The 14305-nt window shown below is 47.4% G+C and overlaps 6 protein-coding genes across 6 annotated transcripts; 5 read left to right on the forward strand and 1 right to left on the reverse strand.

Annotated features, from left to right (window-relative positions):
* Positions 1–642: 642 nt before the first annotated feature.
* Positions 643–2378, forward strand: BDW43DRAFT_261247 (MDR family NADP-dependent oxidoreductase). Its single transcript, XM_032040289.1, has one exon. It carries the CDS (start codon positions 969–971, stop codon positions 2001–2003), a length of 1035 nt encoding a protein of 344 aa, XP_031905140.1. The 5' UTR covers positions 643–968; the 3' UTR covers positions 2004–2378.
* On the forward strand, positions 2379–3488 carry BDW43DRAFT_261250 (CybS family protein). Its single transcript, XM_032040290.1, has 5 exons — positions 2379–2625; positions 2727–2744; positions 2834–2900; positions 2967–3086; positions 3146–3488. The coding sequence occupies exons 1-5, from the start codon at positions 2484–2486 to the stop codon at positions 3309–3311; spliced, it is 513 nt and encodes a 170-aa protein (XP_031905141.1). The 5' UTR covers positions 2379–2483; the 3' UTR covers positions 3312–3488.
* Positions 3489–3662: 174 nt separating this feature from the next.
* Positions 3663–6182, reverse strand: BDW43DRAFT_296600 (nucleotide diphosphatase; the record flags this gene model as incomplete). Its single annotated transcript, XM_032044234.1, has 2 exons — positions 3663–4479; positions 5773–6182. 2 exons carry the CDS (start codon positions 6180–6182, stop codon positions 3663–3665), a joined length of 1227 nt encoding a protein of 408 aa, XP_031905142.1.
* Positions 6183–6663: 481 nt separating this feature from the next.
* BDW43DRAFT_261255 (uncharacterized protein) lies at positions 6664–7753 on the forward strand. Its single transcript, XM_032040291.1, has 2 exons — positions 6664–6984; positions 7057–7753. Exons 1-2 carry the CDS (start codon positions 6864–6866, stop codon positions 7719–7721), a joined length of 786 nt encoding a protein of 261 aa, XP_031905143.1. The 5' UTR covers positions 6664–6863; the 3' UTR covers positions 7722–7753.
* Positions 7754–9267: 1514 nt separating this feature from the next.
* Positions 9268–12033, forward strand: BDW43DRAFT_320246 (uncharacterized protein; the record flags this gene model as incomplete). Its single annotated transcript, XM_032049048.1, has 4 exons — positions 9268–9380; positions 9584–9669; positions 9725–11577; positions 11639–12033. The coding sequence occupies 4 exons, from the start codon at positions 9268–9270 to the stop codon at positions 11801–11803; spliced, it is 2217 nt and encodes a 738-aa protein (XP_031905144.1). The 3' UTR covers positions 11804–12033.
* An 845-nt stretch (positions 12034–12878) lies between these two features.
* BDW43DRAFT_306178 (uncharacterized protein) lies at positions 12879–13807 on the forward strand (the record flags this gene model as incomplete). The annotated part of the gene is made up of 3 exons (XM_032045967.1): positions 12879–12911; positions 12969–13565; positions 13625–13807. 3 exons carry the CDS (start codon positions 12879–12881, stop codon positions 13805–13807), a joined length of 813 nt encoding a protein of 270 aa, XP_031905145.1.
* Between the last annotated feature and the right edge of the window lie 498 nt (positions 13808–14305).

The raw sequence follows: 14305 nt of genomic DNA on the forward strand, positions 1-14305 counted from the left end.
TAGGTATTTAGGTGTTGAATTGTTCGATATGATGGAAGGATATGAGTCTGAAGTCTGGAGTATGAAGTGCGAAAAGACAATGCTATGCAGAATATATTCTCATAGGGTATAATTAACTCACCACAACGTCTGCTTACGTATCGATTGTTCTGAATTTTGGATTAGTAGTACATAGTAGTAGATCTTCGAAGTCACTGATTCCACAATGACTAAGCGATGGATCCAGTGATTGAAAGAAAAAAGTTAAAGTCTTAAATTTTTTTTTTTTTAAAAAAAAAAAAAGAAAGAATTAAGAGAAAAACCGGAAGCATAATTCTCATGATTTCATTTTGTGCTCACTTAAGGACTTGTACAATCAAATTTCTCTAAAACATTCGATCTATAATTATTTGTCTCATTGATTATGGATGCCCCCAGCCTTCTAGTTGATTAGTGAACCTCGCGTAGCAACTTTCAGCAACATCTCCGATCACAAAATGGAGCATTGATTATTTCCTGATTTGTGATCATCAACAAGCTCCGGTTCTTTTGCCCAGAAGGTTAACCTTGTCCGTACCCCCCAAAGACTCTGAATAATGTAGCGATCCACTCCTTGCGCGGTTACGCCACCTATAGTTCTCCATTCACTCTTCTGTTTCCGGAACCTTTACCTCGGACGTGTGGTCGGCCAACCCTCTTCCCCATCTTTTGCCTCTCGAGAAGCTTCTGCTGCGTTTGTTACTGTAGTTGCTTTATAATCGTCATACCCAGGAGATTGGAACTGCCCCGCTTTGTTTGGAAGGTGTGGTGACCCTCTGATGAAATATAAAGGTACCTGTAGATCTTGGTTGAGAACCTAGATAATAATAACCCTCATTCATACACCGATCTAAACATCTCCTGTATTATCTACGGCCTGCCTTGGCTTCTCTTGATACATAACCATCCATTCATCCATTCATCCCCATCCATAACTACACCTTATCACCATGTCCCAGAACAAGGCCCTCGTCTACAAAAAGGTTCCTCAGGGATACCCCGTCCCCGGACAGGATATCGTTGTCGAGCCTGTGCCAGTCGACCCCAGCTCGCCAGCTCCCGCAAATGGTGTTGTTCTCCAGTCTCTCTACGCTAGCTTTGATCCTTATATGCGTGGCCGTATGCGCCCCGCCGAGGTGAAGTCCTATTCGCCTCCCTTCACTATCAACAAGCCCATCGACACCCGCTCCATCGCCAAGGTCCTCCGCTCCAACAACTCAAAGTACAAGGAAAGCGATCTGGTTATCGGCTTCGTTCCTATCCAGGAGTACATTGTCCTGGACGAACAGTCGATGGCCCGCATTCAACCTCTTGAGAACCCTCTGGGCATCGAGGATATTCGTGTCTTCCTGGGTGCCCTCGGTATGCCCGGCCTGACCGCCTACTCGTCCTTGTACGAGATCGGCAAGCCCAAGAAAGGCGAGACCATCTTCGTTTCTGCTGCCAGCGGCGCCGTTGGCCAGCTGGTTGGTCAGCTCGCTAAGCACGAGGGTCTTAAGGTTATCGGCAGCGTCGGATCGGACGACAAGCTGGAATACATTACCAAGGAGCTGAACTTCGACGGTGGCTTCAACTACAAGACCGAGAAACCCGGCGATGCGCTGGCTCGCTTGGCTCCTCAGGGTATCGACATCTATTATGAGAACGTCGGAGGCGAACACCTTGAGGCTGCTCTGAATGCCATGAACGACTTCGGTCGTGTCGTGGTTTGCGGTATGATCTCGCAGTACAACTCGGCGCCCTACCCGATCAAGAACATCCAGTACGTATTAACTAAGCGCGTGACGATGCGCGGTTTCATTGTCGGTGATGCTGGTATGGGTGACAAGTACGCCAAGGAGCACCAGGAGAATGTGCAGAGGTGGATCAAGGAAGGCTCTTTCAAGGCTTTGACTCACGAAACGGTTGGCATTGACAATGCCGCTGACGGTCTACTTGGTATCTTCCACGGAAAGAACAAGGGCAAGGCCGTCCTGAAGTTCTAAGCTGTTGATTCTGTGTTGCATATCTCGTACAGTTCATTTTGCAGAGAGGCGTTAGATTGTGCATGTACCTCGGGTAAACTGATGTTATAATGAATCATGTTGGGAATTCCACCTGTTTTCGACTGTCAAAGATTTCTGAAGAGTAAAATTTAGAGGAACATTCTAGTTCAACAGTAAATAATGGCGGATATCTCAGAAGAAGCGGGGGTCTACAAGTTCAGGTTATCAAGATCGATGTTCTCCTCGTCATATCTAGTACTAATAACCGATTAATATCATTTGCCGGGACAGTCGGCCATTTTCGGCTGGGCGGAGAGAGGCCGGCCAATCAGCGGCGCCGCAATAGGATGACCGCATTCCCAATTGGACTCCCGAGGTTCCATCCTGAACGAAGTTGACGACTTCATCTTGTTGTTTCGCCTCGTGCAGCGTTGAGTCGCAGATAATATACCCAACGTCTTGCATTCTAACACCCTCATAATGGCTTCGATCGCGCGCCAGTCTCCCCTCCTCCGGCAGACCTGTCTCTCTGCTTTCCGCACCCCCTTCGCGACCAAGAATGTGTCGCAGGCTGTGGCCTTCCATGCGTCCGCGAAGAAGCAGATCCTGCCTCCCCTGCCTCGTAAGTGATCCCGAATCTGTTTCTGTCGTGGCTATTGTATCAATCATGGACTTTGGTCGACTGGAGGGTTCACAATGAGATGCTAATGATTTTGGAAACAGAGACCATTCAGGGAACAAGTACGTCAATACCGGACTCCTTAAAGATCAAACCGAGGAGCTGTATGTTCGCTGGTGAATACCGTGGAACTGACCGGATCAATTACTAGTGAACGACCCTGCTCCTATCCCCACCCCTCACCCCTCAGAGGGAAGCTACCACTGGACCTTTGAGAGGTATGTAGATCTATGCATCTATGCTCATTTTGATGCACTAGAAAAACTGAACTAATGATTGAACAGAGCCATCTCCGCCGGTCTTGTTCCCCTCACCATTGCCCCCTTCGCTGCTGGCTCCCTCAACCCGGTCATGGACGCAGTCCTGTGTTCTTTCATCGTTCTCCACTCCCACATTGGATTCCAGTACGTTCTTTCACTTTGGCATGTGGTTTCAATTCCAGCGGATTGCTCACACTAAGTAGGGCTGCTATCATTGACTACTTCCCCAATCGCCGTGTTCCCAAGACCGCAACATTCTGCAACTGGCTCCTGCGTGCCTTCACTCTTACCACCGCCGTTGGTCTCTATGAGTTCGAGACGAACGACGTTGGTGTAACAGAAGCCATCAAGAGAGTGTGGAAGGCATAGATCGTTGCATTGGTATATTCCTGGTTCTCATTCCTTTTTATTGAATTTCCTTCCGTTCAGGCGTTTTGCCTATGTACATGCTGTTTCTGTTCAGTAGACTAGCTCAGCTGGTTGGCGCTCTTGGTATTGAGCTAAAAGATATGTAACTGTTCAAATGGATATCGTTGGCGACTTAAATTTTCTGTCTAGTATATTTTATATCCTTCCTGCCAGAGCCTTCCGAAGACCTATTATTTACAGACGACCAGCGTGTATCAAAAAAAAAAAAAAAAAACACCAAAATACAAAATACAAAATAAAAACAAAAACATGCCGTCATGCAAAAACAAACTATGCCCCTAAGAAGCCTATTTAATTCTCCTCCTCTTCTTCCGAAACGCCCTCCGACAATCGATCATCGTCATCCGCCTTATCAACCACCCTCTCTATCAACTTCAAAGCCGACTTCAACGGCAACCCAACCACATTATCCCAACTCCCCTCAATACTCTCCACCAGAATCGACCCCAAACCCTGCAATCCATATCCACCCGCCTTATCCGCCCCCTCCCTCGTCCGCACATACGCCAAGATCAACTCATCCGTCACTTCCCCATCAAACCGCACCTTCGTCTCCTCCAGTGCCGTCTCAAGCGCATACCCCGGCAACCGCGCACTAGCCAACGGGGCCATAGCCGCCATGGCCGTATAGACCTGATGATCGCGATTATCCCGCAGCGACTTCAGCATGGCGATATGCTGGGCCTCAGAGCGCGGCTTCTCGAGAATCGTTCCGGCAGCCGTATCCACGACGATGGTATCGGCCGCGAGGATCAGCGCCGGCTCGCCCTTCTCCTCGTTCTGGATCTCTTGCTCGTAGACCGCCTGGGCTTTCTTCGTGGCTGTGGCGAGCACGTACTCGAACGGCTCCATGGTCTTAGGGAAATCTTCTTCGGCGTTGGACGGGATGATCTCTAGGTTGGGCAGGCCGAGGAAGGACATGATTTGGCGGCGGCGCGGGGATTGGGAGGCGAGGATTACGCGTTTGTTGCGGAGGTCGTTGAGGACGGGGAGGGAGAGTGGTGGTGGGCGGGGTAGGGGGGCGCGTGCTGGGACGGTGCTTGTTGCGTCGTAGGCTGGTGGGGGGTCGATTGGGTCTTGTTGGGTAACGAGGGCGGTTTTTGAGTCTCTGAAGTCGGACATTTTGGGGTTGCCTTTATTGGCTGTTTGGTTGGGGATATTGGGGGGAGGGGTGTGTGGGACAAGTATGCAATTGAGGGAGTGGGAGAGGAGGTCCGAGTACGTGGTTAACTTGTTCTTGATATGACTCGTATCTTTTTGATCTCGGAGCTTGATATATTGGCGGTGGGTAGTGGCAGAATCTATCGATAAGGTGGGTTTCGGATCTTCTATGTTCGCCAGACTTGTGGTATGTCTATGTCTGTTATATGGTTGGGTGTGCTAGCCAGGTATACACGATCGTCGAGATTAATGATACCTATTATAGGTAGTCTAGAGATAAGATAGTCATGGTGTTTTCTTTTCTTCTTTTTCCTTGCTTTTACTCAGCGATTTGAGCATCATTATCACGTGCATGCCAAGCAGGTGTGTACTTATAATACACCCAGAGCCATGATTCAGTAGGACAGTGTTTAGGGGTTCAGGAATACAGAACGACCCTAGAAACAAAGAGGAAGAAACAACGACAATGCATCTTTATAACCACAATCTTTATACTATGGGTCATACCGTCAAGAACGATGTCAAAAATCAGAACCTGGCTGAGCAAGACTAAATAATACGTTGCCGATTGTGATTACAACCTTGATGAAGATATTTGAGGATCATGACCTAGTATACATACATAGATATGGATAAGTATTCATAGATTCCTCTGATATGTTTTTCAAATGTTGATGGCTATCATGTTTAATATTCGGCGATCCCTGTCTGCCCCGCCCCCTCTTTGATTTTCACCTCCAAAGCAGTTACACAAATATATGAACGAGATTATCATATCTATATATCTGCAAGCTAATCCACAACTGGTAGGACAAAACTGTTGTTGTACTTGTAGAGAGGTAGTCATAAAACATATCCATCCCTTATCTGTTCAACCATGTAAAGCCTGCCACCTGAACACCCTAAGAAGCACAATTTTCAAACATTTGATGTACAAAGAACAGCAAGAAAGGAGAGAACAGTTACACACCGAGCCCCAAGATACTCAAGGTGGGTGTGGTATGAGCAGACAGCAAGTTCAAAACCGTGGCCTGAACAAATTCTTATGATCCAAAAGTAACCCATGCCTTCTTTTTTTCCCTTTGAACGGTATTCTTGAATGAGGATACTGAATGCAGGGTAATGTGCCCATCCACGCAACTCCGTAAATCAAGTCATCAACATCATCATATTTCATGTCCGATTGAACCTCGGCTAAGGATGCAAACCCCAGCGATTGTGCCAATGTCAGGTCCGAAACATATCGTCAATGCGTCCCCCTCTGTGCTCAATCTCGGAGATGAGCTCCTGTCTCTCCTGCAATTTCACATGAATGAAGTCCACTGTCTTTTTCAACACAATGCTTTCGCTCCGGCCCTGGCCTTCTAGACCCGGGACGAGCTCCGTGAGGCGATCGAAGCCCTCACGGATCGCTGCACGGCGCTTTTGTTCCGATGCGATATGGTTGTTTTTCTTCTCTTGTTCCGTCAGGCGCGGCTTATCCTTGTCTTGGACGCTGCCTGAGCCGGCTTGCTTGGATGATGCGGCGGTAGGGGTGGATGAAGAACGGTCATTGCGGTCGTCCGCAGTGTTGATTGCGCCTGGAACAGGAGAACATGAGGGCTCAGACGAGCTAGATGCGAGGGATGCTGGTGGTTGTGCAGACGGCATGGTGGTTTGAGAGGGAAAGCGTTGTCAGGTGGGAGAGATTTTCATGTGATAGACGGAGGAAAGGTGGGTAAAATGTACATTAACGTTGGTTCCAGGCCACACAGAACAAGAAAACTGGGAAGGAATGTAACTGAAATTGAGTCAAATGTATGAGTTAAGACAAAGGAGAAGAGAAAGGGAAAAGAAAGAGAAAAAAGGAAGGAAGAAGAAAAAGAAAAACAAATCAATGAGTGAAGGGGATTTTGTTCTTAGCCTGTCTAGTGAGTGACCTGCATGACCACTTTATATGATTCAGGGTTCAATCTTCACTAAGAAAATCCCCAAAGTAACGTTAGGTGCGGAGAAAGTCCATTTAGTTGCCGGATCGAGTGCGTGCCAAGACCTTCTCGATCCGTGGTCTTGGCACTTTTACGTCATCGATGCCAAAGGCTTCTTGGGCATTTCATTCATTTTCTAGATTGATGTAGAACTGTCATCCATTGGTGGACCTTGTTCTTATATTTACGTCTTCGTATCTTTGTGTCTCCCTGATCGTCCTTGACGAGGCTCAGTCAACAATTGGTCAACCTCCACTCGTTGTTCTGAGTTTGTACTACCTACTAAGCCGCGACAAGATCAACGGTACTGGTGATTAGGTGCTCCTCCTACTAAAATAGCACACACCGACACTTAAAAGCCACCATGACAAGTCGCCAGCCCCTTCATGGCTCCTGCCATTGTGGACGCAATCAGTATGCCATACAGCTCCCAGAGGATGTTTCCGAGCACGCCGAGATTTACTTTGACAGCAGTCGAGATAGTCGTATGTCACCCTCTCACATACACCTTCATAAACCATGAAAGGGGATCACTAAAAATATCCGCCATTATACAGGGAGGATCCACGGAACGCCTCTTACTGCCTGGCTTCGAGTTCCTCTGGACTGGTACCAATCTCACACTGAATCGTATTTCGCCGACGAATCCCGCGCGACTATCCGGCGCATCTTCTCCCCCGCTCACGCGCCGCATTCCCAGCGTGCTTTCTGCGGATTTTGCGGAACGCCTCTCTCATATTGGACTGATGCTCCTAGTGAGGAGGCCAATTATATGTCGGTGACGATTGGCAGTTTATCCGGGGATGATCAACGATTGCTGGAATATCTAGGTCTTCTTTCTGAAGATGAGGATGAAGACATGGAGGCTGAAGGTATTCAGGAGGATCGCACTACTGGTGTGCCAGCTCAGACTACACAAGCGCCTTTCTCGTCTTCGCATACCATCATTCCTTCCTCCGGTGGCACGACGGATATTTCTACATACAGACATGGCACATTAACTGGGATCCCCTGGTTTGAAGAGATGATTGAAGGAAGTCGCTTGGGCCGCCTGATGAAGTCTCGACGTGGATTCGGTATCAGCGATGATCAGTCAACAACGATACAATGGGAGGTTAGCGAGTGGACAAACGATGGATCAGAAGGCGTTAAATCTAGTTCGTCTTCCGGGAAGAGGAAGCGTGGGCAGCATACTAATGTAAAGGAAAGCAAGTTACCGTAAGGATGAAGCAAGTTGAGAAACAGGGAGAATTGTTGGATCAATAAAGTAGTTATTCTAGTTACATGGCCTCAAGTCGTTACAAAAGTAAAAATTATAGTATATAACTTGGCCATCCAGCATTGCAACCTACTTATTAGATACAACTCCCATCGAGCAAGACAATCTATACACCTAGTTGACGGTTCCCTTCAGCTATTGTAACCAAAGCTAGTAAGCTGGGGCAGCCATAGTTGGGAGATAGTTATAGATAAGATATAGCTGCTTTTCTGTAGTATCTAAGGCGTTCACCCTTTCACTGAGCTGAGCTCCTAATTAGGTATCGCGGCATAGCCTCGCTTAGCGTTGTTATATCTACTAACAGCCTAGTGAAGGACCTCTTTGTCTCTTTTACCTAAGAAAACAGTTAAACCAGCCTGAGAAGTATCCTCTCTTTACACTCTTTATAAAGCACCATCATCGTTGTGTATCTTCCTGTGCTCATAGACCTTTCTGTTATGCTGTATGATAAGGGGCTCCCATCTGGCTCTGTATACATGTATAGATGGGAGCCTCGACACCATTTCGATCGATAAACCCTCATTTCCTCAAGAAAGTGTTTCTAAGCTTCACCCTGAAGCACCAGCTCATTGCTCATGAAGAAACCTATAGACGTAAATTCTATTTTAGTGAGTTTCTGTATCAGCCTAGCCCAAGGGAAGAGAGGTATTGACATACCGACAGAAACACACTTCATACAATGTACAATTCTGAAAGAGCCTATCCCCACTATATCCTCTACTGAAGCTCCCTGGAGTGCTTCTGCGCCGATGATCCACTCAAGCAAACAAGCATCAAGAAATTGAGGTTCGTCAAGTTTCCTGGCACTTCTGGCACCAGCCTGGGTGATGTACCAATCGCTAATTAGGCTGTCATCTAGTATAAGCCTGTATGTTGACTGGCAAACGGGAGGATTTCTATGCTGGAGCGCCTGAGACGAAAATAAGTGGAGCATAGATGGAAGGGGGCAATCCAGACCCAGGTGTGGTATTCACAAGAATAGATTGAGAACCCACTAAACAGTGAAAAACAGCACTGATTAGCAGATTTGATATATAGTGGATGGACTGCCTGGTTAGCTCATTGTTTAAATAGCTACGAGCTATAATTCCAAGACAATTTAAAGTGAATAGTGGTGATAGTGACTACGGGATTGTTCTTTTCTACTTTATAGCAGTGATTAACAATCTTTATTTCTTAGCAAAGAGTGCCCTGGCAGTGACTGAGTGATCACACGCACGACATCATCTTTTCCCAATGAAAGTCTCTGTGTCTTGACAGTTTATAAGCCAACGAACACATTTCACTTTTTAATAAAGAACAGAGAGACTGTGATATGGCACTCACACGTACACACCACTTCCATTCACCATCTTCCCCAATTTCCAATCTAGAAACATCTCTCATACTTCTTTTCACCACTGACCTCAGATAGCACCTTATCTGCAATCTCTCTTTTACTTCTTCAGACATCACTGTCTGCCCTTCAAACATCAATACCCTACTCAATATGTCCTCTCAAGTATGTCATTTGCACGATCCCTTTGTGGATTCGTCTACTACCAGCAGCCAAAAGACGACACCAAGCTGCGAGAAACAGGTTCATATGGCTGGCAAAGGCAAGTAGCTTCTTCCTATTTGCCCTTTTGACACCAAAATAGAATTATGGAGAGAGTCCCTTTGAGTCATAAGTGCCCGGCTATACGAGATACGATAATTCCTACACTATAGGCCAATGAGCTAGACGCTCTTCCTATGGGCTTTTTAGAATACACTACTTTCTCCATTTGAAGTACTAGCTAATTTTGGATGTCCATAGAGTCAAGTTCGCTAGAGACTAAACATGGCACCTCACGTAGAGGCGAGACATTGAAGCTAAAGGTGTATCACTCGGGCGAGTGTCAAGGGCAAGGTAATTAGACTATCAATTTAACTTTTCGCTATGCTGTCGGTTAATATATACACAGAGAAGACTCACAAGCAGAACACTACCCAGGAGTCTAAAAAGTTGAACTCTCCGGCTTCTCAGCTCCTTGCACATATTCCTCGAGGGCCGGCCACTCAGAGACAAGGCCAGGAATTAGTTCTTACTTCACGGAGAGGAGGGCGACCAACTTCAGAGCAGCGAAGCTCAATTCCAATCCCCGTCCGTAGTCCTCAACGCCTAGGCAGCCGTTCAAATGCACTGGGTGAAGGTTTTTCTGGTGGTATTCGAGTAGTCGAGAAGCCTCGTGGACCTCGACCTCCCATACAGGCTGTGCAGAAAGAAATCACAGCCTCGAGTTCAGTTGAACGAGCACCCAGTCAGGCGGAAGAAACCAACACCTCGTCCTCCCCTCTCCTCGGTGACTGGGAATTTAGAGAGATGCCTAAGCGACCCACCGATGTGTACACTGGTGAATATCGCATCCGGCCTATCCTCAGGATTGCCGCTTCAGCCGAGAAAATGATCATGGGTCACGATAGTCCGGGCAGCACGTATGCAGTCACGCAACGATCGAACCCAGCCGTCGTTCAGTATCCGGATACACCTAAACGCGGCTTGAACAGAGATCCTAAGAAGTTTGGGGATACATCAGGGGCCCCGGGCTCCAGTCAACCTAACGGTAGCACCGGCGAAGACGCCCCAGTAGCTGGACCATCAAACCGTTCCCAGATATCACTGGAGACACTTCCGAAGGGAGACACCAATGGGCGCCAATTTTCAATTCCTCGGAAGCCTGTCAATAGCCCAAGCCTGTCATCTCTTTTCGTACCCTGTCCTGAAAGCATGCAGCCTGCACCTTCCATGCCAAAACTTCCTGGACCATACGAAGCCATTATGAAGAGGAGAACAGCATCTGGTTCAGTAACCCCAACGGAGATTGCTTCTCCTCAAGCCGAGACGTTTGAGCAAAGTCCGGGAACTAGTGATAGTGAGGTGACCATCAAACCTCAACCCAAACAGACAGTAGCTCTTCAGGCCATGTCTGACTTTTCTACGCAGGATGAGCCAACCTCTAGGCCCGTCAGTTCAACTACATTGCATTCCAGCAATGTGTCGAGATCGGTGGAGAATCCAGCATCTAGAGACATCGTGTCACGAAGACCTAGCCACAATCTGACGCCTCAAAGTGCTAGGATTCCAGATTCCCGGAGCACCCGTATGCTTGGTGGCTTTCGGAATATCTTCAAGCATAGAAGTACAGTGGAAAAGGGTAAAAGGACATCTGACATTGTACCTGGCCTTGCATTCAAAGACCCGGAGTCCAGTAGTGCGAAGCTTATCAAAAGCCCCGAATACAGCAAGCTCGACCCAGGAAGTACGGGATTTAGAGCAGGTGCTAAGTACCCAAAGTTGTCCGAGAGTTGGAATAAAAACCTGCGCCTACCTAGACCCTCATCAAGGAGACCAACAATCTCAGCGCCCATCCCCATATCACCTGGTGATGGAAATATTCCTTCATTCGCCCGACCCACAATGGCAACACGTACCAGGGCAGTGACTAGCCCTCGCGAACAGAAACCTACCACCCCTCATTGCCCAGCGCACAGGATTCACACAGTGACTGCCACCACTGGAAGCCCGCAGCGCGTTAGTTGTCCCAGCACAGGCACACAGGCACACATTCCATCTGTGCCGAAGAAGACTATCCTACCACATTCCGTGGAGCTGACTAAACTGGACACTATAACTTCCAAGAGACAATCTCCTCAGATCGAGAGTAGTGCCTCGGACTCGTTGTCGGAGACCCTAAATGAGATCCGCCTTTGTGTGGAACATCTTTGTAACAAAGCGCGGGATGAGAAGGCAGCGGATAAGAGGGAATGGAGCCTCCGTGTAAGTACCGTTTTTATTGATGACCCATACTTCTTCAACACTGACTGACAACTGGCTCTAGATGGCGTTGTCATTGCAGCAGCAAATCAGTGATTACAACACTATCGAGAGAGAATCTGCAGAGGCTGAAGCATTGTTCTTAAGGAAACGTGCGGACAAATGCGTCGCCGAAAACAGTTTGTTCGAATCATATGCCCAAGTTCGGGCTCAAATGGATGGGGATTAGATATCAAACATCCTAAACGATGATTAGTCCTTGGGGCTCAATTATACGTTGAGCTTGCTCGCCTTTCAACACTGAAACGATAGGTCGAGTAATGATTCAAGTTTTGTGCGTGTTGCAAAGAGATAATCCCAGGGAACGAGAGAACTCTTTCGACTCTCACGATGACAGCTTCCTTTCATTTCACGACATTCCTCGATTCTCTAGAAGCATATGAGTACGAAGGGTCAGACTTGGTTGCGAAGAGAATAAGACATAGGTCTCTTGTTGGAATTTTCTATAATGTAAGGCTCCATACCTCTTTGTCTTCAGTTTTGCTTGTCTTTCTGTCATCTTGTCCATTCTATCCTTGTTTTCGAAGGAAAAAAAAAAAAAAAAAAAAAAAAAAAAAAAAAAAAAAAAAAAGAGAGACAGAGAAAATAGAAATAAATGGGGGGGAAAAAGAGGGTAGGGGGATGCCCAATTGTCTTAATAAAGGCTTGTATGTGTGATGATTAAGGCTCTTATGTCTTTCAGATTTGTTGTTCATTAGGACATGCTGAGCAGGCGTGGTATTCACAGACAGGGAAGGAGACAAAATGGAGGAGACTAACAAGGTTAAGAAGATATAATTAGGTAAAGCACAATCAATAGGCTGTATCAGTTATTGAAGAAGCTTTAGATGTCCTTGGAAGTAATATAAGGATCGTAATGGGCGCGAGCACACCAAGGCACTCGCGCGCCGTAGTGTAGAGTGGGTTAGATAGGTGAAGAAAGGAAAAGGAAAGAGGTAGATGAAAGCCTGAGGCCGGCGATTTATGTCCTTAGGCTTCATCCTTCCTAATGTGTTGTGTTTCTTCACTTCCTTTCACCAGCTTCCCCTTATAGTATTGCTTTGTTTCAGATCAAACCTTCTGGCAAACAAGACTATAGCTGCATTTAAGTGTCACCTTCTCTACCTCTACAGCACAAGGTAACCTGTTCCTATCTAGTATGACACAGAAGTTTGCGGGCCTTGAGAGAGTTCTAACGATATGTGACAGTGAAATCCTCCTTCAGTGCCTTAAATATCCGCCATTTGGATTCCCCAGCCCGAATCATGGCGAGAGGTAATAGGTATCAGAGACACCAAGTAGGTTCTGTGTCAAAATAAGCCTTGCCAGGTAATGACTAACGATATGTCTCGTAGCTAGGTCCTTACTACATGGAACCTCCCCCCGAGCTTCACTTGCGCGAAGGATTTGTTGTGGGCCAGCCAATTCCAGCCCCCCCTTACATGGCTCAAGGCATGACCCCAGGCACGATTCGACTGATTCCAAGTCCTCCTTATATGGCCACAGGCCAGTTTTCTATGATTCCGCCTGGCTCGATTCTCGCTCCACCTGGCTTTGCACCTCAGACGCCCGACGGAAGGCTTCCCAGCTCGATCTTGCATCCGCAGCCGTCGGGTTATCCTGCCACTGCCTGGAGTCCTGGACCGATTCTTGATTTCTACAACCAGTATGATGACGCTGGGGTGAGGAGGGGCAACGGGAACCAGCCTCCCCATACTCTCTCATCCATGCAACATCCTCCACCCCCACGGCCAACGCAAGCAGGTTGTTCAGGGTATTACGGTCGACCTGTCCAAACCATTCCACAAAACCAGGCTGTTCACCCAACGTTATCTAGCCATTCAGCTCAATCAAGTCAGCAGAACCAGCTGGCCCAACTTCCATACCTTCAGTCTGCCCAGCAGTATCCATATCAAGCTAGTCCTGTGTCTAACTACCCAGGTGCACCTTCAGTAAGCAAGCCTATCGCACAATTATACAGGCTTCGCTCTAACCGGGTGTCATATTTTAGGCACAGCAGCAACCGCAGTATTGTTCAAGCCGGGAATGCCCAATGCCAGAAGCAGCGGTTAGCAGCATGGTTTCTCGATTGCAGGACCTTCAGCTTCGTGGCGATGCTCCCGAGTTTCACCCAAAAGAACAGAGACAGCAGAAGACGAAGAAAGGCAACTGGATGGTTGTTGATAGCTCTTGACTGGTATTTTTTCTTGCCGAGGTTGCTTTTTAGTGGTTGAAGGGCCATTTCCTCTATTCGTCCAATGCTTTCAAGGTTGGGTATGAACAAGATCAAATGTCCCAAGGCTTGAGGGGGGTTTGGATTGGGATCCGAGGTTGATCATTCTGTTTATCGCTTCTGATGCCGAATAAAATTTAAAGCTTGTATCTTCACATGATTCGAGAAGGTGTCTCTCTCCGCGTAGGTAGTCGTAGGCTATCCTGTGATATTTATACCTAGGCACAGTAACTACTATACAGTGGTCATTTAGGGTTGATGAAGAAGTGGAGCGATGACCAATCAAGGGATAGATCACAAAAATGAAGCCGAGTTAACTGGGTCGGGAAATGATCTCCGCAACGCCTGCCCGATTTGGTTTAGATGTGGACGACTAAAGTTGTTGGGGGGTCTCATGTTGTGGGGGAAGACAGAAGAGGAGGAAGAGAGAGGAGAGTGTGAGAGTGACATGGTCCCTCT

Source organism: Aspergillus alliaceus (genome assembly GCF_009176365.1).
Source record: "Aspergillus alliaceus strain CBS 536.65 unplaced genomic scaffold BDW43scaffold_3, whole genome shotgun sequence".
Lineage (NCBI taxonomy): Eukaryota > Fungi > Ascomycota > Eurotiomycetes > Eurotiales > Aspergillaceae > Aspergillus > Aspergillus alliaceus.